The following is a 22,021-nucleotide window of genomic DNA, read 5'->3' on the forward strand; positions in this document are numbered from 1 at the left end:
ATCTTTTAAAAGTGACAAGCTCACTGGCCAATGAAAATCTGAGATGTTTAATATGTTTTACTTAAAATTCAGATATATAGGTAAGACTGAGTGGGAATTTCCCTTTTAGAGATGGAAGGCATATCATTAAATTGTGTTGAATAGAAGACTAAATTGAGAGGAGAAAGTGAAGGGAAAGGAAGGGCAATATTTGAATTCTTATGTCAAGCCAAGAAAAAGAAAAAGAGATAAAGAGAGACAGAGACAGAGAAAGCCAGAGAAAAACAGACAGAGGAGGAAGAGGGAGGGAAGGAAGGAAGGAAGGAGAGTGAAGAGAAGAAATATTGGGGACCAAATATTGGAATATGTGGATCCTAGGCTCATGGTTAAACAAAAAAAAAAAAAGAAACAATACACAACAATAACTTATGCAAGAAAATATACACACGAGAGTCCCTACTCTCCTTACTGATTCTGATATGGCAGCCCCATAGCAAAAAGATTAATTCCTGGAAGGGAGGAACAAAAACTTACACCCAAGGGTCATTAGGCTTCTTGAGGACTTTAATTGTTCACGTTCTGTTGGCTAAGCTATGCTAAGCTAGTAACCAATGATGCTACTAGTACTTAAACTCAGTCATTAGTGTCCACTTATGGTCAGATCTGGAAAATGAGAAGAATAATTACCCCAATGTTATCAGTGTTAGTTGTGAACAAGGTGTACGATCATCATGAATGACCTAAAAGCATTTCATAAAGTAGTATATAAACATATATAACTAATCTATTTCTGATTAAGTTATGTTGAGGCTAGTATATGTGCATATATGTATATATAGAAAGAGAAAGAGAAATAAACACATGCATGCACATATACAATATCCATACATGTGTGTATATATATATATATATATATAAATATAATATGGGTATATATACGCCCCTAATAAAGTTGCTGTTCAAAACTCAGTTTCTTTCAGTCCACCCTCCTTTTGAAAAGAGTAGAAAAGAGGAAGAGGAGATTCTTGACTATTCACTATTACAGAGTACTCTTTACCTGGCTCCTTGCCAGGCTGGTTATGACTATTCCTTTATCACCCGGCCCCAAAATCTTGTCTAAAATCACTCCTCATCTTGATTCAGACTCAGCTGCCAAAGCATTGTGATTGTAGCCAGTTCCACATTTTGGCAAAGAAGAAGAAATATGGAATCAAACACATGCACATGAAGAACCTCAGTGTGAGGTTAGATCTTGGCTGAAAACGTGTCATGCAGAGGAAACAGAGAGGATGTAGAACTTGAATCTTTGTGGTAGACCCATTTTCAGATCCAGACATGACTCAATGAAAAACACCACTCTTTTCCTGTTTCATTCAGGTTTCTCTGCAGAGGCTGGATTGTCTCACTTCTTAGAATGAAATGGCAGCCATTTCTTCCTAAGTAGTCATTCATTCATTCATTCATTCATTCATCCATTCCTTCACTCATCAAGAATTTATTGAAGATGCCTTCAATGTCTTCCCTTCACAGGGGATACATTAATGTGACTTTCAAGAAAGGTACAAGGTACATATAGAAAAGAACTTTGTTATTGTCTTCTCAGACATCTGGGTAGCAGGAACCGAGAACAAAACTGGAATCATATACTCATTGATTTCATAAGTTTTGGAAATTCTGCCAGCAGCAGGAGACAAGGTCAGAGCCTCCCCCTTTCTTCTCTGAGTGCAAACAAAGCTCCTTCTATCTTCTTGCCATCTTCTATCTATCTATGGCTAGACTCAGTAATGGACCAGTAGTGCAATTTTGGATATTTTATCACTAAAGAAGTCTTCCTCCTCCTTCTTTGAACATGGCAGACTATCATGATGTCATGGATCCCACACGTAACTGATGTCTGCCCTCCCTCCCCTAGTACCATAAAACTTACATATGTTTCTATAATCACACAGACTCCATTACTAATATGGAAACTTCTTGAGGGCAGAAAAGGTTTCCTTTTTGTATTTATACCTCCAGTGCCTAGGATGGTGGATCCATATATTTATAGATGGATTGACTAGGTTTTGGTCTTCTCATTTTAGGCTTTCCTAAAAGAGCCCCCAAAGTGATCTAATTAGGACACAATCTTACTGAGCAGAGAAACATGATTACCAAGGCAAACGCTGGTATGGAATGCAAATTCATTTGCAAACTTTATAAAAGAAAAAGAATATGAAAAATATTTATTGCAGAATGGCAAATAGTAGTTGAATAGTTGAGAGCTTGGGTTCAAATCTAGCTAAGCTAACTATCCCCAGATGATTTATATAAACTCAAAGGATAACAAATGGGAGAAAATTGTTGAAAATTTGCTAAAATTTTTAGAGTCAACTTGTCTCATAAAACATCAAAAGCAGATGAGTTGGACCATACCAACTCCATATTCAATATGCCATATGAACAAGGCAAAATTGGGATACAAATCCCAGTGGCCTTATTTGTCATTGAACTTCGATGACTCTGGAAGGAGAATGAGGCTGATGACTTTGTGCAAGTCTGCCTCACTTCAATTCATTTCACACGAGTCAAGACATTACCTGGAATGTCACTGGTCTTCAAAAGACAAACGACAATTTTCTCTCTCTCACTCTGTCTCTGTCTCTCTCTCTGTCTCTTTCTCTGTGTCTCTCTGTCTCTTCTCTCTCTCTCTGTCTCTCTCTCTTTTCTCTCTCTGTCTCTGTGTCTGTCTGTGTCTCTCTGTCTCTCTGTCTCTCTCTCCCTCTCTCTGTCTCTGTCTCTCTCTCTCTCTGTCTGTCTCTCTGTCTCTCTCTGTTTCTGTCTCTCTCTCTGTCTCTGTCTCTCTCTCTGTCTCTCTCTGCCTCTGCCTCTGTCTCTGTCTCTGTCTCTGTCTCTGTCTCTGTCTCTGTCTCTGTCTCTGTCTCTCCCCACCCCCCACCTTTGCAGAGGGTTGGAAAGAGGCCATTGCACATCTTATCTTTATATGGATAACAGCAAATAGCTTATTTTGGCTGGAGCATAGAGTTCATGAAGGGAAGTCATATTTAATAAATATGGAAAGGGAGCCCACAGCCAGAACATGAAGGGCTTAAGTTGCTCAGGTTTTGGGGCTATGGAATAACATACATTAAACAAGCAGTAAACCTTTGTTAAGCACCCACTAGATGGGAGGCATTGTGCTAGATGCCAATGACATAAAGACAAGATGAAGGGATCTGTGACCTTTAGAACCTCACAGAGAGACATCATGGATATAAATAAACATGTAAAATTTAAAATATTCAAAATAAATATACAGAAAATTTCTGGTAGGGCATCTACTTATGACATGGTGATCAGACAAGATATCATAGAAAAGGTTTCATTTGAGGTGAGTTTGGAAGGAAACAACGATTTTTAAGACGTAGAAGTTGAGTGGAAGTGCGTTCCAGGCACGGGAGACAGACAGAAGTGTCTAGTGTAAAGTTCCAGGTGACACGTCAGGGCACACAGAATGCTGGGCCTTGAGTCAGGAAGATCTGAGTTCTAATTTGACCTCAGACCCTTAGTAGTTGTGTGACCTTGGGCAAGTCACTTAACCTCTGCCTCAGTTTCTTCAAATTATAAAATGGGAAAATAATAGCACATTCCTCCCAGGGTGGTGGTGAAGATCAAATGAAATATTTATAAAGTGTTTAGCACAATGCCTGTCACATAGTAAGAGCTATATAAATGGCATTATTAAACGGATTGTGAACAGCAAGGATTTCATGACCCAATGAGAGCAATGTATAATGAGGTTAGAAAGGTAGGTTGAGGTCAGGTCAGGAGGGATTTGGAAAGCTAAGAAGGCTTACATTTGATTCTCAAAGAGGTTCTTTCTTCCTCCAACTTTTAATGACCTTCTACCCAAAGTACTTGTAGTAAAACTTAGACTTTTGATATACTTGTGTATTTCTATTTATATGAATAATCCATATATACACACAGAGAGATACCTGTTTATTGTTCTCTTCATTAGAATCTAAGTTCTTTTCAAGTAGGAGTGAGGGAAAGAGAAGGGAAAAATTATTAATATACCATCTATTGTGTACCAGGGACTGTGATAAGCACTTTACAAATATTATCTCACTGACTCCTCACAACAACTCTTTGAGGTAAGTGCAATCATTATCTCCATTTTGCACTTTAGGAAATTGGGGCAAACTGAGGTCAAGTGACTTGTCCAGGGTCATAGCCAGTAAGTGTCTGAGAAAAGATTTGAATTCAGGTCTTCCTAACTCCAGGTCGGATCCTGGATGCAATGTGCCACTTGGCTGACTTTGGATCATTTAATTTATACTCATACCCTTGGCTCCAAGTACAGTGTCTGGTATCCAGGAGGTGCTGGATAAATGCGTGTTGATTTGTTGATTAATGTGCCCTAGAGGCAACGAGGAGACATTAGATAGTACTGAGGCAGGGTGTAATATGGCCAGCTTAGTAATTGCTTAGATCTATACTTTAGCAATATATATTTTTTTCAGATGGGTAGAATGGGGTTGGAGAGGGGAGGTCACAAATACAAAGAATTATAACTTAGAGAACATAAGAAAACTGCCATGAGAAAACAAAAGAGCAACTTTAAGGCCAGCCCTTTCATCATTTTTGTCCATCATTAATCATTAATCATTAATTATTATTAATATAATAACATACAAATATAATATATACATAGATTTAAATTTTAAAAATATATAAAAAGAAAATAATACTAATTAATTATTAAATTGTCCTTCATCCTTTCTTTGTATTATTGGATAGTACCCAGCCTTTATCTATTTACTGTCTTCCCAAGATCCTGGAACTATGGTCTGGGACTCGATGATGGAGCCACACCAAGATTCTATTCTTTCCTCAACCTTTAACTTAAGCCAGGCATCAGCTATCTGATGTTGGCACACTGCTGTCTTCTCACCTTTGGGAAGGAGATATTTTTCCTTGTCTTCAATATCCTGCCAGTTAGCAGAGCATCCTTAGAAGGAATTTCCAGCATCGCTTTCCCACAAACCCCTCCCCAAACAGTAGAGCATCAGGCCCTCCTAGATCTCTCCTTGGAACAAGGAAACCCTTAACTTCTTCTCTGGTCTGATTCTCTACCACTACTTTTCTGTTTTGATTCTCAATATATATACACATATATAATATATAAATATATGATATATATAGATTCATTCAATCTTCTATTAGGGGAGATTGTGAGCTCCTTGATTTATTTTTCTTATCATTTTATATTTTATAATTATTAATTTTCTACTCCATATTTTATTCACACATGACTGGTCTTTGGGCATTTAACATAGTCAGAATTGAATGATATCCTTTGGACCTTCCCTTCTGAAGCCACCTTACAAGGGGAAAGGGACCAGGAAAGAGAATATTAAATCTAGATTGACCAAGTCTTGGCAAAACAGAATTAAAATCATTTTCCAATTCTGCACAGTTTAATAAGAATCTACATTATTAGAAGACCCTCAATTGCAATAATGGAGTCTCTGTGGTCTGCTGGAAGCATGGAGACGGCTCTATTCAAATGCATCTTTGAACTGATGCTTGTTCTTGTGTACAGGCGAACCAAGTGAAACATAAATACCTAGTCCTCCAGCATGAGCGTCAATAAGCGATGCTGCCACAGCAATGCCGGCAGGGAGGCCAAGCTCCCGAGCAGCCTCTGGGGTGAGACCTTTGCCAAGAGGATCTCCGGGAGACACCACTTGGGTTCCTGGACAGACAGATACAAGAAAAATCAAATGAACACATGAAAAATGTTGTCCTGATTTTTCCCCCCTCAACGCTATGGACGTCTCTCAGATCGGCGTTGGGTACAGAATGTTTCTCTTCCCCAGACCTAAAAAACACCCATGACTTGAGGACAAGAAGGAACGTTAGGAGGAATCTTCCTCCTTCATTCTGGAGATGAGAAAAAGGAGACCTAAACATGGGAGTGGATGTGGCCAGTCTTAAAGCTTGCACGTGGCTGAGGGAGGATTTGAACATCACTTGTGGGATGGCTCTTCTTGGTCTTTCCACTATATCCCGATGCCCCTTCGCAGATCAATGAAGCCCAGTTGCTTCTGCTAAAGACTTAGGTATGAGTCTCGGAGGATTTGAACATCAAACTTCAGAACTCTTTACAGGCAGCTCCAACATATGGGAAATTCCATTCCTAGGAAACTCATAACATGCTTCATGAATCTCGTCCAGTTCTAAAATCCTTTATGGGACGGATGTTAAATAAATATTCCTCGAAACCCTCCTCCACACACAAACAATCCTCTTCCCACGGGGCATGTATTTGCAGTGATAGGGAACTGGGGGAAGTCAACCTTTGGAATCATTTCCTGCTAAAGGAAAGGGGGTCCATTTCTTTCTGTAGGACACAATTACTAAAAGGGTCTTTTTCAGAATGAAAAGAAGGAATATCTTCATTCTTTGGACTACGTAAGGCACCAGAGCCTTGGAAATAGTTAGGAATTTGGTCCAGAAGTTATTGTAGCGAATGCTTTCCTACTGAGCCTGGGCTGTGTTGGGAAGTGTTGAAGATGGAGGCCTTCCCCTTGATCTTGGTTGGTGGTACGGTCTAACTGGGGAGGAAAAATTTATACATGTGAAGTAATGGGACACAGGTTGGGACTCATTCATCACATTCCCCAATAGGAGAAGCTCTGTGTAAAAGCCATTTATTTGGTGTCTCTCTCCTCTGACAATAGTGGGTATTCTATCACTCTATTGAACAGATATCAAATAATTAATAGGTAATATAGAGCTTTGATACTGTCAAATAACAGGATCATTTTTGAGGGCTGAAAGGGCCCTCAAATGCTTTCTGTTCCAACCATCTGTTTTTACAAATGGGGAAACTTTATACAGAAAGAGTGCCCCAAATAAGCAAGTGGAACAATGCAGAGAGGTGTGAGCCCTCTGTAGTAGCCAAGAAGAACTGAATTCAAAGCTGTCTTCAAAAACTTATTAACTGTGAGACCCTGGACAAGTCATTTAACCTCTACCCAAGTTTCCTCAATCGTCAAATGGGAATCACAATAGCACCTACTTCACAGGGTTGTTGCAAAGATTGAATGAAATAATATTTGTAAAGTACTTTAGCACAGTGTTTGGCATAAATTAGGCACCTAATAAATAATGTTTGTTCTCTTTCTCTTTGCCCCTACCACTACCACCAAAGTCATAGAATCAAAAAGTGGAAAACCCCGAGAATAAAAGATTACCTCAAATTAGCATTCCCCAAGTCTGGTGAGGTGGGGACTACTACAGGTATTATTATCATCTCCATTTTTAGGCCAGGAAACAGAATCAGAAGCTTGAATGACTTTATGATGGTTACTAATAAGTGTCAGAAACAGGATTTGAATGAAGGAAATAAATGAATGAATGAAAAGTATTTGTTAAGTATATGTCAAGCACCTGAATACAAACATACAAATATAAAAACCCCAACAGTCCCTGCCCTCAAGTGAGAGAAGAAAATCTACAGAAGCATATGTCCAGGGGAGGGAATTATGGCTGGGAAGTCACAAGATGGCAAGACACACTCACACATTCTTTGTGGAGTCAATAGTTATGCTTATTTGATTATAGTTCTCAGAAAAAGAGGAGGAAAGAAGGAGTCAACAGGGCAGCAAATTGCAGGTTCCGAGGTAACACTGTTTTTAGTTGCTTAGTTCTTCCTAGGGATGAGCTCTGGTGATCTGGTGGTTGGGAAGGTTCATCAACACAGTGGAGGATCCTAAGACAGTTAAAGTAGATGGTGGCAGCTGGTATGGTTTATAGGAAGAACATTTGTTGCTGTAGCTTTGCTGTACATGTTCAATCGAGTACCTTGCCAGAAGTCTCCATGCAGTAAGAAAGGGACCATTTGTGGGGCACATTATGGGGGTAGGAAAGAAGGAAGAAAAAAAAGAAAGATGGAAGGAAGAAAAGAAAGGAACAATGGAAGGAAGAAAAGAAAAGAAGGAGGGAAGAAAGAAGAGAAGGAAGGATGGAAGAAAAGAAATGATGGAAAGAAGGAGGAAAAGAAGAAAGGAAGGAAGGAAGGAAAGGAAGAAAGGAAGGAGAAAAAAGTATTTATTAAGCATTTCCTATATGTAAGGCATTTGGGGTGTATGGGGTGTTCAGGGAGGGGTAGTATCTCTGGTATGGAGGGCTTGTCGTGCCCTTCTAGGGCAGCTCTCCAGCCACTGACCCTCACCTGACACCCAGCTCTCACTTGTGGCTCCCAGTAGCTGCTAGCATGCGGCAGCGGCCACACCCCGGGCAACGGCTTCGACAGGCCGGCTAAACCTTTTGAGGGTAGCCATCGGGTCGTCATGGACCCCTGGTGAACTAGGCATGTGAAGACTGCTTCGGCTGAACAGACAGAAGAAACCAATAAGAAGGTTCAACGGCTGAGATGGCGACGCAGCAAAGCACTGTGGAGTGCTTAGGGCGTGTTGGAGCACAAAAGACAACAAGGCCATCCAATGCAGCTGAGGAAGTCTCCAGATGTAACGACTTTTCGTGCCACTGGACCCAGGCTTCCAACGCAGAGAGAGTGGGACTGTCTCTGTGCATCGACTTTTCCTCTTAAATCTTCATGCACAAGTGTCTTTGTGCACAAAAACACACAAAGACAAAAGTCATCCTCGGTTACTGAGAGACAATTACCAGATATGTAAGGCATTATGCTACTTACTGAGGATGCAAAAAAGAGGAAGCAAGATAGGTCCTGTGAACAAAGACAACACATGAAGGGGAAGTAGACAGGGGCTAAGAGAGGGGGGTGGAGGATGATCAGAAAGAAGGCATTGTGGTTTGGAAGTGTCTGGGAAGAGCGATGGTTCCCTAGTACCTGGTCAGAGAAGGTCAAAGCTCCTGTGTCACAGCCCAGTGTGGCAGGAGCAGAGTCTAGATGTTAGAAGGAAAATGAGGAGTTGATCAGGGTTTAGAAGGCATGGTTTGCTTCAGTGACCTGAAGTCCTCCATCAATCAAAGGGAATCTATTGGACCATACTATGTCCACTCCAGGCCAAAGCAATGATATCCTCAGCCAAAACTGGGTGAAGTTGATTGATTTCTCTGTCTAGTACAGTGATGAGATCAGAGCTCGATCAGGCAGTAGGCTGGAGAGAGTCTCCCTTGCCTGGACCTGCCAGGAACTGAGTCGTGGGATCCTGAAGACTGGGCAGTTTTCTCTGCTTATGTGCCAGGGTCTTGACTCTTGGAACACAGCTAAGCTGAGATCATCAGTCTGGAAGTTCGCTTTAGTGATATAGATCCCAAACCATGCATGCCTGCTCATCCTCTGTCTTGTCTACATTCTCCCATAAGTTCACCCCAGGAAAAAAAAAACCAAACAAACATCCAATAGCCTGGAAGTCATCATCAAAATCACCTGTTATCACAAGAAATACAAGGGGGAAACTTGGGCTGTCCACCTGTCATCTCTTATCTTTGCCATGTGAATTTAATGCCACCAACTGCCTTTCTCAGAAACTTCTAGGAAGGCACTGGGATTGTCCCTGCATCCTTGCCCTCCATGAGCTTACATTCTCCTGGATTTATTCCATGGGAGCAAAATGAAGTTGAGGACCAATGGGTCTGGTTTTCCTGGCTTTCCTTCATGTCTTAGCTAAAATTGCCCTTCTGAAAAAGCCCTTTATATTAATTCCTTCTCTCTGAGGCAACTTCTAAGATATGTCTAGATCCCACAGTTGTTTGCATGTTATCTCCACCAGTAGATTTTTAGCTCTTAGTATAGAGCCTCCCCACATAGTAAGCATTTAAGAAATGCTTGTTGGCCCAACTAGAAGATCTTCTCCTTTCTTTTTGAGGTATATCCAGGGTTATAGTGAATCATGGGACAATAGGAACTAGGAAATTGCAGCCCATGGAATAGCTGAGAAGTATTATAACAACCAATCAATCAATCAAGAATTTTTTAAGTACCTACTATGTTCCAGGCATTGTTTCCATTACCGGGGAAGAAAAGTATAAAAATGAAACAATCACTACTTGCAGTGGGGAGTACAGAAGAAAAGTATGCAAAATGTTAAATACAAGTTAGTTTGGGAGGTCATCAGCAGTTGACAAGACCAGGAAAGGATTCTTGTAGAAGGTAGTGCTTGAGTTATTACTTAAAGAAAGACTGAATCTGAGGTGGAAGCAATAAGGGAATACATTCTAGGGTAGGACTTGATGATGGCGAATAGAAGATTATGTGGGAGGAACAAGAGAAGGTCAGTTGGCTAGACTGCACTGGAGAATTCTTTTGTATTTATGTTTCATTTGTCTCCATTTTTATTGACAGTTTCTTCTCTCTCTCCCTTTCAATTCCAAATTTGTCCCTCCTATGCCCCACCTACCTAGGGAGCTGTCCATTGGAGCCAAGAATAGTATTTCTACTTCTAATTGCCTTGTCCTAATGTATTATTTCTGAGTTTGTAAATTTTCTTCTCCATTGGAAGTAAATCCCAGCATGCACCTGTTGTAAAATGTGTAATGGCAAGAGGTAGAATGGAAACAAGAAAAAGGTGCCAGAATCCTGGAGGCAAAAAAGGCAATTAGGAAATAGTCCACCAACACAAAGACCATGAAAGCTCAGGCACTGAGAAAGTGCAGGAGGCTCCAGTCCTTGGGTTGGGATTCCATCATCAGAGGGCCTTGAGAATTATCAAGACAGTCAAGATTCCCCTGCATCAAAGGGATGGAATTGCTAAGAAGCTCACAGGTGATCATGGGGTCAGAGGCTCAGGGAGGGGTGAGTACATAAATGAACAAGAATTGCAATAAATATGGGAACAAATCAGCATGGTTTGCCACAATGAATACTGAATCTAGATTCAGGGGGCCATTTTAGAGATGAGGAAACTGAAGTGAGATTAAGTGATGGGCTGAGGTCCACCAAGCCAGTAAGTGGCTGAGGATGGATTTAAATTCAGGTTCAATGTTCTACCTACTGCTCCTCTTGACTCAGATAGACAGGAAGACCTTGAATTCCAGTCTAAAGAATCAGAAATCTGAGAAGACACATTGGGAAATCTTTGGGCACTGGAATGACCAGATCCAACCCACTTTGGGGTAGATTAGCCTGGCATTGGTGTGTCAATGCACAAAGGAGAGAGATTGGTGGCTATTATTTTATGGACCTGCTACGGTGATGGAAGCTCAACCAAAGTTTCATCTTTGGGGAATTCAGCGGTTACATCCTTGGAACTACTCCCAATTCCTCTTTTACCCCTTTCCTCTAAATATCTAATTGCTTTTCAGTTTGACATCATGTCAAAAGGTTTTCTTTTTTCAAGAATAATAAATCCCCCAAGAAATTAAATCCATTGGGATTTACTGCTTATTCTCAGTTCAACTTTTGGTATCAGTTAATCAACCAACATAAGTTTTTTAAGTGCTTATCCTGTGCCAGTCATGTGATAGGCACTGGAGATAAAAGATGAGAATGAAGCTGCCCCAACTCTCATGGAATTTATACTTTACTGAAAACAGAAGAGACGAACAACACACAGGGGCTGAGGACACAATTAAATGCACGAATGAAAAGGGATCTATTATGGCCAGCCAGATGCCAAGCACAGTCCTAAAGGATCCATGATATAAATACAAAAACAAGGCCATTCCTTGCTCTCAACGAGTTTGGAATCTAATGAAATTAAGATGTCAGTAATTTTGCTTAAAAGCTAACATTTCCATTTCTTGGCATCCATGTTTAAGTCGTCCGTGATGTTTTCCTGCCTCCCATTCTCTCAATCAGTCATGAAGTTCTGCCTTTGCTTCCTCCATAATAGGTCAGTGCTTAGTGGCACCTTCAGGTCAGGGGAAGGCAGAGGAAACAGGCTGAAAACAGAATGGATAGCACTTTTTCATCAACCAAAATGCTAGATGATGCAATAGATAAAGAACTTGCTGAAAGTCAGGAAGACCTGAGTTCAAATCTAACTTCAGATACTTAGTAGACTCTCTTACCTATGACAATTCACTTAATGTCTTTCTGCCTCAGTTTCCTCATTTGTAAAATACGGTTAATAATAGTATCTTCAACACAGGTTGTTGATTGCATTAAGTGAGATTTGTAACACATGTAGCAAACGACTGGCATAGAGTAGGTGACTGATAAATGTGTCTTCCCTTCCCTAATCATTTGACAAGCACTTATTAAGAAATGTACTATATTGGGCACTAGTGAATCCAAAATGAAAATGATGCTCTTTCTGCTCACAAGGGTTCTATCAAGGCAATTTTGGAAGGCTGTTCAGGAAAAGCTTCATGCTAGAATGTAAACACCTTGAAGTCAGAGACTACTTTGCTGTTGTATTTGTATCCGTGGTGCCTGGCATATAGTAAGCAATCAATAAATAACCTTTCGTTCATTGATGTTTCAGTTTATTTTCCTCCTCTTCTTTCACCTTATTTTCATTATCATCACTACTTCATTACAATTTAATCTTTGAAAAAAAATTATCAAAATCTTTACCTTCCATCTTCAAATCAGTACCAAGTATTAGTTCCAAAGCAGAAAAGTAGTAAGGTTTAGGCAATTGGGGTTCAGTGACTTGCCCAGGGTCATACAGCTAGGATGTGTCTGAGGCCAGATTTGAACCCAGGTTCTCCCATCTACAGGCATCTTTCCCAGTCCAGTTTGATGTTAAGTAAAACAGAATATTAAACTCACCCCTACATTCCTTTCCCCCAAACGTTCCAGCAAATGATCTTTTGATGCCTTAGAGAAAGCATTCACAGTGCAGTCCCTGTCTTATGCAGCAATGGGTGTTGACTGAAAGATCCACTTAAAATCAAGTTTGGGAGATGAATACGAAAAGTCCTAACTGGACTGGGATCACTGGGTGGTATTTCAAGAGGGAAAATTGAAAGAGTGAGCACACTCTCCCAGGTCCACTTCCTGCACTCTCCTTTGCCTAGATGTGGTGGAAGGAGCCTGATCTATAGACCTGCTTCCTCTTTGCACAGTCTCCCCCCAGAAGAGTTCACCCCTCACTCCTTCCAGGGGAGAAAAGAAGAACGCTAGTTATGGGTCCATTCAGGTGTCAGCACTGCCGGGCTCCTCAAGAGTAAGGCAGGAAAAGGGAGCCCAAAGGAATCCTCGCTGACACCCCTGCCACCAATCCTAGAACGGTCAAGGGTCCTGAACCCCTTCAGGAGTCGCCAGTTCCTTCAGCTCCTTCTCAACCAAAGTCCCTCGGCCAGTCTGGTTTCAATTCTAGGAGTCAGAAGCTCTGAGGAAGAGCAACCACCAGATTGGGGCTAGAATTACCTACCACTTTCTCAATTATCTAGGACTAATGAGCACTTAGGGAATGGCTTCACACACACACACACACACACACTCACACTTACACACACATAGACTCACACACACACACACACACACACACACACACACACTCCTCTTTCCTGACGTCAGCAGCAAACATGAATGACACTATGGATTGCTGAGAGACAGAGATGTATTATGAGGGTCAACAGGACTGAGATTTTCCTTAGGGGAGATAGACGGTGGGGTACGGTTCGGATGCTTCTAAGGAATCACAAGACTCCTTTGTTTTCTGGAAAAAAGCTAAATAAACCTTCTTTACTCCAGATCTGTATTTGTCAGGACCCAGACAGAAAGCAGGCCTGGATCCAGGCTCCCAGAGAGGTCAGAAACAAGCTTCGATGCTCGACATGAACCATCTGGAAAGTGGATCTCCACTGTTGGTACCCTGAACCTCTGATGGGGCAGAAAAAGCTTCTGATCAAGTTAGGAGTCATCAAGGGCTTGTGGTGGGCTAAAGGAGACTTTGACTGGATGAAGGCAGAAGAAAGTGATCACATGTTCCTGTTTGATTGTTTTCTCCATCCATCCATCCATGCATCCATTTGGGCAACAGTGTGATTATCAGCACCCGTCGTTATCATCATTCTGTGATGCCACAGAGACAAAATAACATACTTCTATAAACAATATGATCCATATTGTGAGAAGTGGCTGTGGTGGAATTCTCCAATAAACTTGGAGTCAGAGCTGAATCCACTTCTGTACAATCAAGCCAACTCTTTCAGGCTCTAGTGTTGTAGAAGTGTGGATAGCCAGGCGGTACAGTGGATAGAGCTCCCAGCTTGAGTCAGGACTCATCTTTCCCGAGTTCAAATCTAGCTGCAGACACTTATTAGCCTTTTGACCCTGGAAAAGTCACCTAGCCCTATTTGCCTCAGTTTCCTCATCTGTCAAATGAGCCAGAGAAGGAAATGGCAAACTACTTTAATATCTTTGCCAAGAAAACCCCAAATGGGGTTATGAAGAGTCAGACACTATTGAAACAACTGAACGACAACTAGATAGAGATATATAGAAACAAAGGCATGAGGCATTGCACTAGGAACTAAGGATTAAAAAACAAAAAGAAAAGAAAAATACTCCTTGCCTGCAAGTGCCTTACAGTCTCTTGAGGGATACAATTTGTATAGAGAAATGCGTATGCACACATATAGGTACCTACGTATGTATATATGATATAGTTAGTTTATTAAATTTATGCACATCTGCACACATTTATAGATTTATTATATATTTACATATATAATGCATATGCACATGTGTATATGCAGGTACATGTATACTTGTATAGATGTATGTAATATGATGATTTGAGGAGGAGGGAAAAAGAACTATCCACCAGGAGTATCAGGAAAAGAGTTCCATAGAAGGAAGCATTTCAGCAGACTCTGGAAGGAAGCCCAGGAGTCGAAGAGGCAGAAGTGACCAGGAGTATATTTCAAGCATCCAGCTCCGTCTGTGAAAAGGCACAAGGTAGGAAATGTCCAAGGATTAAGTGGGTGGTTGGTTTCAAATATAGTGTCAAGGGGAGAATAGCGAAATTACCCTAGAAAGACAGGTTGGCACCAGATGGTGCAGGGCTTTAAATGCCAAGCTGAGGAGTTTATTTTTTAACCTAGAGGGAAAAGGGGCTCTGAAGATTCATAAACAGAAAAATGATGGCACTGAGGCTACTTTTCCAATTGATAACAGACATTCTCTGATTAGGACATAATTACAAAGAAATGGAAATTAATCCTACTTTACCACCCAGAATTCTTTAAAGTAGATCCCCCCCCCCCATTTTCCTGTAGTTATTCTTTCAGAAGGAACTACTTAACTTGAGTCCTGGTTTTATTTCAGACTAATAATCATTTAAAAAGATGTTTTAATAGCACCACATTGCCAGTGCTTTTGATTTTATACTCATGTTAGCCATTATCATTATCAATTATCAATGGAGAGGTAGCATGGGAAAAATACTGGATTTGGAAACAGAATTTTGGTCTCTTATTTCCTATGTGACCTTAGGCAAGTCATTTCGCCTTCTCTAGAACTAAATTTTTATCATTTTATTTGGAAATTTTTATTTAACTAATTAATTTAGAATATTTTTTCCATGGTTACAGATTCATGTTCTTTCCCTTTGTTCCCCCAACCCCCATCCTGTAGATGATGCACAATTCCACTGGGTTTTATGTGTGTCATTGATTAAGACCTATTTCCATATTATTGATATTTGTACTAGGGTGATTGCTTAGAGTCTATGTCCCCAATCCAATCCTCTTCGACCCATGTGATCAAGCAGTTGTTTTTCTTCTGTGTTTCTACTCCCACAGTTCTTCCTCTGAATGTGGATAGTGTTCCTTCTCATAAGTCCCTCAGAATTGTCCTGGATCATAAATTTTCTCATTTCTATAATGACGGAACTTTGCTAAATGATCTCTAAAGTCCCTTCTAGCTCTTAACCTATGACCCCACTATTGGTTCTTATACTATTCAAATTAAATCCATGGGAAGTCTTCAAAGGGTTTTGAAAGAGAAAGGAAGGGGAGAAAGAGAAAAGAAAGGAAGGAAGGAGAGGGAAAAGGAACTATGAGAGAAGAGTGGGAATCATTCATTAATATATTGGGAAGAGGATGGAGAAAGGGAGTCTAGCTTTAAAATGGGAGGTAGTTTGGTCTAGTGAGAAGTTTGCCAGGTTTGGGGGCTGTGAGTTGGATTATCACCTCTATGAGAACCTTTGTCTTTTTGAGCCTCCATTTACTCATCTAGAAAACAAAGGGGTTGGACTAGATGAAATCTGAAGTCTTTTCCATTTTAAAGTCCATAATCCTAGGATCACAGCCACTTAGTATCATAAGTAATAATAATAACTAACATTTATATACTGGTTACTATGTGCCACACCTTGTGTCAAGTTCTTTACAATTATTACAACAACCTTGGGAGGTAGATGGTTTTTTTATATTCATTTTAGAGATAAGGAAGCTGAAGCAAACAGGTTAAATGACTGTCTAAGGATCAAGACTGAGCATGAAGCCTGGAAACCTAGTCTCGGTGCTTTTTAATTCTGTAGTCAGACGCAAGCCACTTATACTCTCAAAATTATATACTCAAAACTAGGTTGCCCTAATTCATAATTCCTTTGTTTAAAAATACTGTGTTAAGATTAAAGAAATATTATTTTTTCTCTCAAAATTCTAGTGAAGTACTTAGTATAGGTCAGTGATGGTGAGCCTTTTAGAGACCAAGTGCCATGCCCCTCCCCTTCATACAGTGGAGGGAGAAAGCGCTTCCATTGGGCTGCTGGGCAGAGGGGAGGGTGATGTGAAAAAATGTCATGATGGAGAGGGGGAGGAGAGCAGTTCCACCCCAGTCCCTCTGCCTTTCTAGTAACAAACTTTATGGGGGAGGGTACTCTGTGTGCTGTCTTTGGCATGTATGCTATAGGTACGCCATAACTGACATAGGTATTTCTATCTTCATTCTCCAGATGAGGAAACGAGGTTCAGTGAAGTCAGATGATTTGGAATCATGGGATCATAGCTGTAGAAGTAGAAGGGGGCTCCAGGCTTACTGAGTTGAATTCCTTTATTTTATAGAGGAGCAAACCAGGAACCAGGCTAATGAAGTGATGATCTACCCAAAGTCACATGAGAAGTTTACCATAAGAACTCAGATCTCATTTCAGAGCCAGTGCTTCTTAAGTTTTATCAGGCTACTCCATCATTCCATTGTGAGGGAGGCTAGAAGCCAGGATTCCAATTTGAATCTCCAGTCTCCAAGAATCATTCCTTTTCCTCCTATATCACCCTGCCTTGCTTTAATTTTGGGATAATTTTCCATGCTCTTTTATCTGGCTTAGATCAGAATAGATGCTCTAGGAGAACAACTGGGTGGTTACAAGAGATATGTCTGTAGGCTTCTGGGTAAGTAAGAGGGACATTCTAACCAATTTCAGTCCATTCTACCACAGAAATCAGAAACTGGGCAGGAAGGTAAAGTATTCATAGTGCAGGTTTTCAAATATTGCCTGCTTTTCTGTGGACAAAAAATTGTCCACTTTTCTCTAGTTCATTTTCAAAGTCACACATTTGCAGTGTGCAGAGGTGGTGTCCTCCTTGCTATTTTAAGGCCAAAGTGTCTGTTTCCAAATAAAAAAATGTTTATTTTATCAGGAAAACCCTTGGCTGTGAAGATGCTCAATATTTTCAAGGTGCTTAGAACATGGTCCCTCCTACTGCTACCGGAAGACAACACACCAAGTGCTTGGAATGTCTAAAATTGGTTGGAGCAATGAAAGAAAATACATATGGTGTTGGAGGTAAGACAGCCTGAGGAAAAGCTTCTATTTTTTTGTGTGTGGGGGAATATTCTGACAATTTTCAATGTCTAAAGGCTGTTGGGAATAAAGGCTCCAAAGTGAACAATTTCCTCACTCCTCCCACAAAACTTCACCTACTTGATGCCAAACATCTGGGTATTTAGAAACATCTGGGTATTCCGTGCCATGTAGACAAAACATATGCTCCGGATGACTGCCCGGACTTTTCCATTTTCATCCAGATGTTATGGCGTCATATAGAAAAATCAATCTTTCACTTCTCCAATGAAAGAAACTGAAAACAGGAATACTCCTTGAGAGTTTGCTTCAGTTGAACAAAGGCTATTATAAGATTTTGATGCTCCATGGAAGTCAAATAGCATATCATCCACCTCAGTAAAATGAAGGGGAAGTTTGCCCCAGAGAAAAGAAAGTCTAGCAGCCCATCTTCCCACTTCTGTAAAGAAAGGTGTGTGTGTGTGTGTCTCTGTGTGTTTTTGTATATGAAAATGTATGAGAAAATTTAATAGGTGGGCTAGCTTTTCTGAACTATCCTTCTTTTCTTTATTTTTTATTCTTTTTTTTCAGAGAACAGCTCAAGATAGATGGGATGGACTAAGTAAGATCTATTTACAAATAAAGATGAAGAAAAAAATTAAAAATATTAATCAAAATAAATTTTCTTTTAAGATGACAGGATTGGACCAAATGGCCCGTAATGTCCCTTTTTGATCAAAATCTAAGATAGGATAGAATGCAACCGGTGACTGCTTTTTAAAAGTTTCCTACCTACTCCACATGAAAGCCATCTGATGAGTTTTTGTTAAAAATGAAAGAACAAACTACTTGTGCCCTTATGCTGAAATGATGTCCTCCAAATAGATTGCCTTTATTCCCAGATTCATTTTTTAAAATATTTTTAATAACATGAGCAACTTCAATTCTAAGGATCTCCCACCTTCTTTTTCAAAATCAAATTTATAAAAGGAAGGAGCCGTCTGACCCTTTTTCCCTTCTTCTTGAAACCTGTGCTGGAATTTGTTCTGATTATATTTTCTTTAAAGTATGTATGTGGTTATCGAGGACCCTCCACCTTCTCTGCCGTCGTCTTGACAACCAGCTATTTACCAGACGTAACAGTCAGAGCAGACAACAATGCATCCCTTCAGCTGGGGGCCAGAGCACAACTTTTAGTGAAAAGGCTAGTATTTTAATAAGACTCAACTTTGGACCGGTGTGCATGTATACATGTATGTGTTAAAGAAAAATAACAACAAAAGCAAACAAAAAATGAGAAATCATCAACTCAGGAGGAATGAAGCCGACTCAGAAGCTTGACATTTCTACTTGTCGAGTGTGGCTTTTCACCTGCTGTGCAGAACTCAGCTCCAGTGTGTGTTTGTATGTGCACACATGTGTGTATGTGCACACACATGTGTGTCTGTGTACCAATGTGACCAATTGTGTTTGGCTGTGAAACTGAGAAGAAGATCAGTAAACAAATAGAAAATGCCACGTGATCCTTGCCACAGAGCTAGGAGTTTAATGCCTGTCCTTTAAAATAAGATCTAAAATATATATTACAGTCATGGGTACAAGTCAGTGGTCATCCATGTGCATTTGTCTGTGCCTTGCCATTGAGGACCATAGGTTTAGAGATGAGAGAGACCTTAGAGACTGGTCCAAATTGTTTTATAAATGAGGAAACTGAGGTTCAGAGAAGATAAATCAAGTTCATGTAGGGTCTGAGAACTAGATCAGAAGAGAAATCTGAAGATGAATGAATGGATGGATGGATGAAAAGTACTGATTGAGTGCTTACTACAAAGTAAACACTAGGAAGGGCTGGAGATACAAATATACACCCCCCAAAATTCTGCCATCCAGAAGGTTACATTCTACCTGGGACCCAAGAAAGAGTCAGGGAGGTACACTGTGGTTCCAAAAGTTACAGGGATGTAGAATGGGGTCAAAGAGGGATCGATTGGTCTACCCAATCCAGGACCAATGGCTGAGTTGATATAGCCATGGTTCATGACACCAGAACTGGAGAGGGGGATGTAGTTGAGGGAGAAGAAAGCAGACATATACCCCCTTGCATTGAGGTAGTTGGTAAGGTTGTAAAGGAGATGGTCAGAGAGGAGGGAGTGAAGCAAAGCCTGTCTGGGAGTTTTCTAAATAATATTCAGGGAGTGACTGTCACCAATTAAGAGACCTGAGCTCCAGGACCGAAGTCCCTACTGATTATACATTCTTTCTGGTCACTTGACAAGGTGATTGGCAAAGGAACTCTAAAGGAGGTGGCTGAGGAAGCAAGGATAGAAGGATCATGAATTTCAAGTCTCCAAACCAATCTCATCATATAAAAGATAAGAAAACTAAGGCACACACAAATTAAAGTACTTGCTCAGAGTAGGTGCCTAGTATAACCATCACTGTTTGTTTTGGCTTTTGTCTTGCCACAGGAACTCAATGAAGAAGAGAGTGATGTTGATGAAACTCTGCCTCATTCAAATCTAATTCACGCACAAGTCAAGATATCACCCAGTGATGTGACTGGTTCTCTTTGAAACAAAGGACAAACAACTGTTTCTCATCTCTTAATTTTTCAGATTGGGAAGTTGAGGCCTGACATGTTCAATGCCACATGAGTGGCACACAGAAAAGCCAAAGGTGGAACATAAGCCTTCTGATCTTGGCAACTGTGGACAAATTAACATCTTTGAGCCATAGCTAAGGGGATTAGACCAGATAATTTCTAAAGTCTCTATTGACTATATATAACCCTCTATTTAATCTTCTGGACTGAATAACGGTTACAACCATCCCTTAAACCACCAAATGGAAATTCTTGTTCTACTAAAACATGTCTTCTTCCTTAAATTCCCCACCTTCTCGGCAGTCCCATCTGATTTCTTGGTTTCCCAACTCGTGGCTTCCATTTCATATTTATAATCCATCTATCCTATGTTTCTCCTATTACCTTTGGTTAGAATCACCTGCTACCTCATTATTCCAATCTACGTGTTCTCTCCACATTGGTGCAAATGTAAATAAATGCTTTATAAAAGTGAGCTGCTCCTGCTATCACTAGTGTGATAATATTAGGTAGAATGTGATAAATTCAGGATATAATCTAAGAGAAGGAAGGAAGGGAACAAAACTAATACTTAGGGCCCAGAATGGGAAAAAAGATATTTAGTTTGTAGCCTGGGCTAGAAACATAAAATGTTAAAGAGTACAATGGGAAAGAAAAGAAAAAATTAGATCTGGAATCAAAACCTCTGGGTTCAAATTCTGTTTTGGGCACTTACTAACAATGTGACCTTGGTCAAACTATTATTTATCTTTCCTGGGTCTCAGTTCCCTCCTTCGAATGTGAAATAAGGACTGCTGAACTGAATGGCCTCAGAAATCCCTTTTAACTCACTAAAAAGTAGAAGGAGGAGGAAAATCTTTCTTTGGGAGGAAGCAATTGGTCTTCAGAGGCAGAGTTGGGACAAGAATGTATCTCAGGAATAGGAAACCAAATATGCAAAGGCATGGTGGCAAGATATGAAATCTAAACAAAACCAAATAGCTAAGGCCAGTTTGATTGGAACAGAGAGTATAAAAATAGGAGTCATGTGGAACAAATTGAAGGTGCTGAATGAGGTGGACTTTGAAATTTCAGTTGAAGATTTTTTAAAAATCTTCTAAGTGAAATAGGTAACTATTGAAGCTTCTTTGAAGGTGGTTGAAATAATCTGAAGGTTGCACAGTGGAAAGAGCCTAGAGTGGGAAGGACTTGGGTTCAAATCTGGCCTCAGATACTTCCTACCTGTGTGACTCTGGGCAAGTCATTTAACTCTGATTCCTTAGCCCCTACTCCTCTTCTGTCTTACAGCTGATACTAAGACAGAAGGTAAAGATTAAAAAAATAGTCAGAACTCTGCTTTTGGTGTATTAAGTTGGCAGGACTATAAAGGAGAAAGATCATATCAGAAAGATGAATTTAAAGACTATTTGCACTGGACTCAGTCAGAGATGATGAAGTCTTTGGTTACAATATTGGCACTTTGATTAGAATGAAAGAGACAGATGAGAAGTATCAAGTCAATAAACATTTAGTAAAGGACTATTATGGGCCAGATACTGTACTAAGTGATGGCATGCAATAAAAGTAGACTTGACCATATTTAGTGACTGACTGGTTATGTGGGGTGATAGAGAAGCAAGTGTCAAGAATGACCCCAAAGTTGTAAACCTGGGAGACTGGAGAAATCAGGACAATCTTGACAGGAATAAGGAAATTGCAAAGAAGGATGGATTGGGAGGAAATCTGACAATTTCCATTTTGGAAATACTGAGATTTTTGTCTATGGCCTGTCCAAGGAGATGGA

At 40.2% G+C, this 22,021-nt stretch overlaps 1 protein-coding gene across 2 annotated transcripts in view; it reads right to left on the reverse strand.

Moving 5' to 3' along the window:
• The window catches only part of FGGY (FGGY carbohydrate kinase domain containing), a 582,083-nt gene that overhangs the window by 230,937 nt on the left and 329,125 nt on the right, over nt 1-22,021 (reverse strand). Inside the window, exon 7 of one of the 2 annotated variants that reach the window (XM_007480498.2) lies at nt 5,588-5,716. The exons of the other annotated variant lie outside the window; for it this stretch is intronic. Coding sequence (XP_007480560.2) covers nt 5,588-5,716 — 129 coding nt within the window. The remainder of the gene's footprint in view (nt 1-5,587; nt 5,717-22,021) is intronic. 2 annotated transcript variants of the gene reach the window in all.

The sequence above is a fragment of the Monodelphis domestica genome, chromosome 2 (assembly GCF_027887165.1).
Source record: "Monodelphis domestica isolate mMonDom1 chromosome 2, mMonDom1.pri, whole genome shotgun sequence".
In the NCBI taxonomy this organism is placed as follows: Eukaryota; Metazoa; Chordata; class Mammalia; order Didelphimorphia; family Didelphidae; genus Monodelphis; species Monodelphis domestica.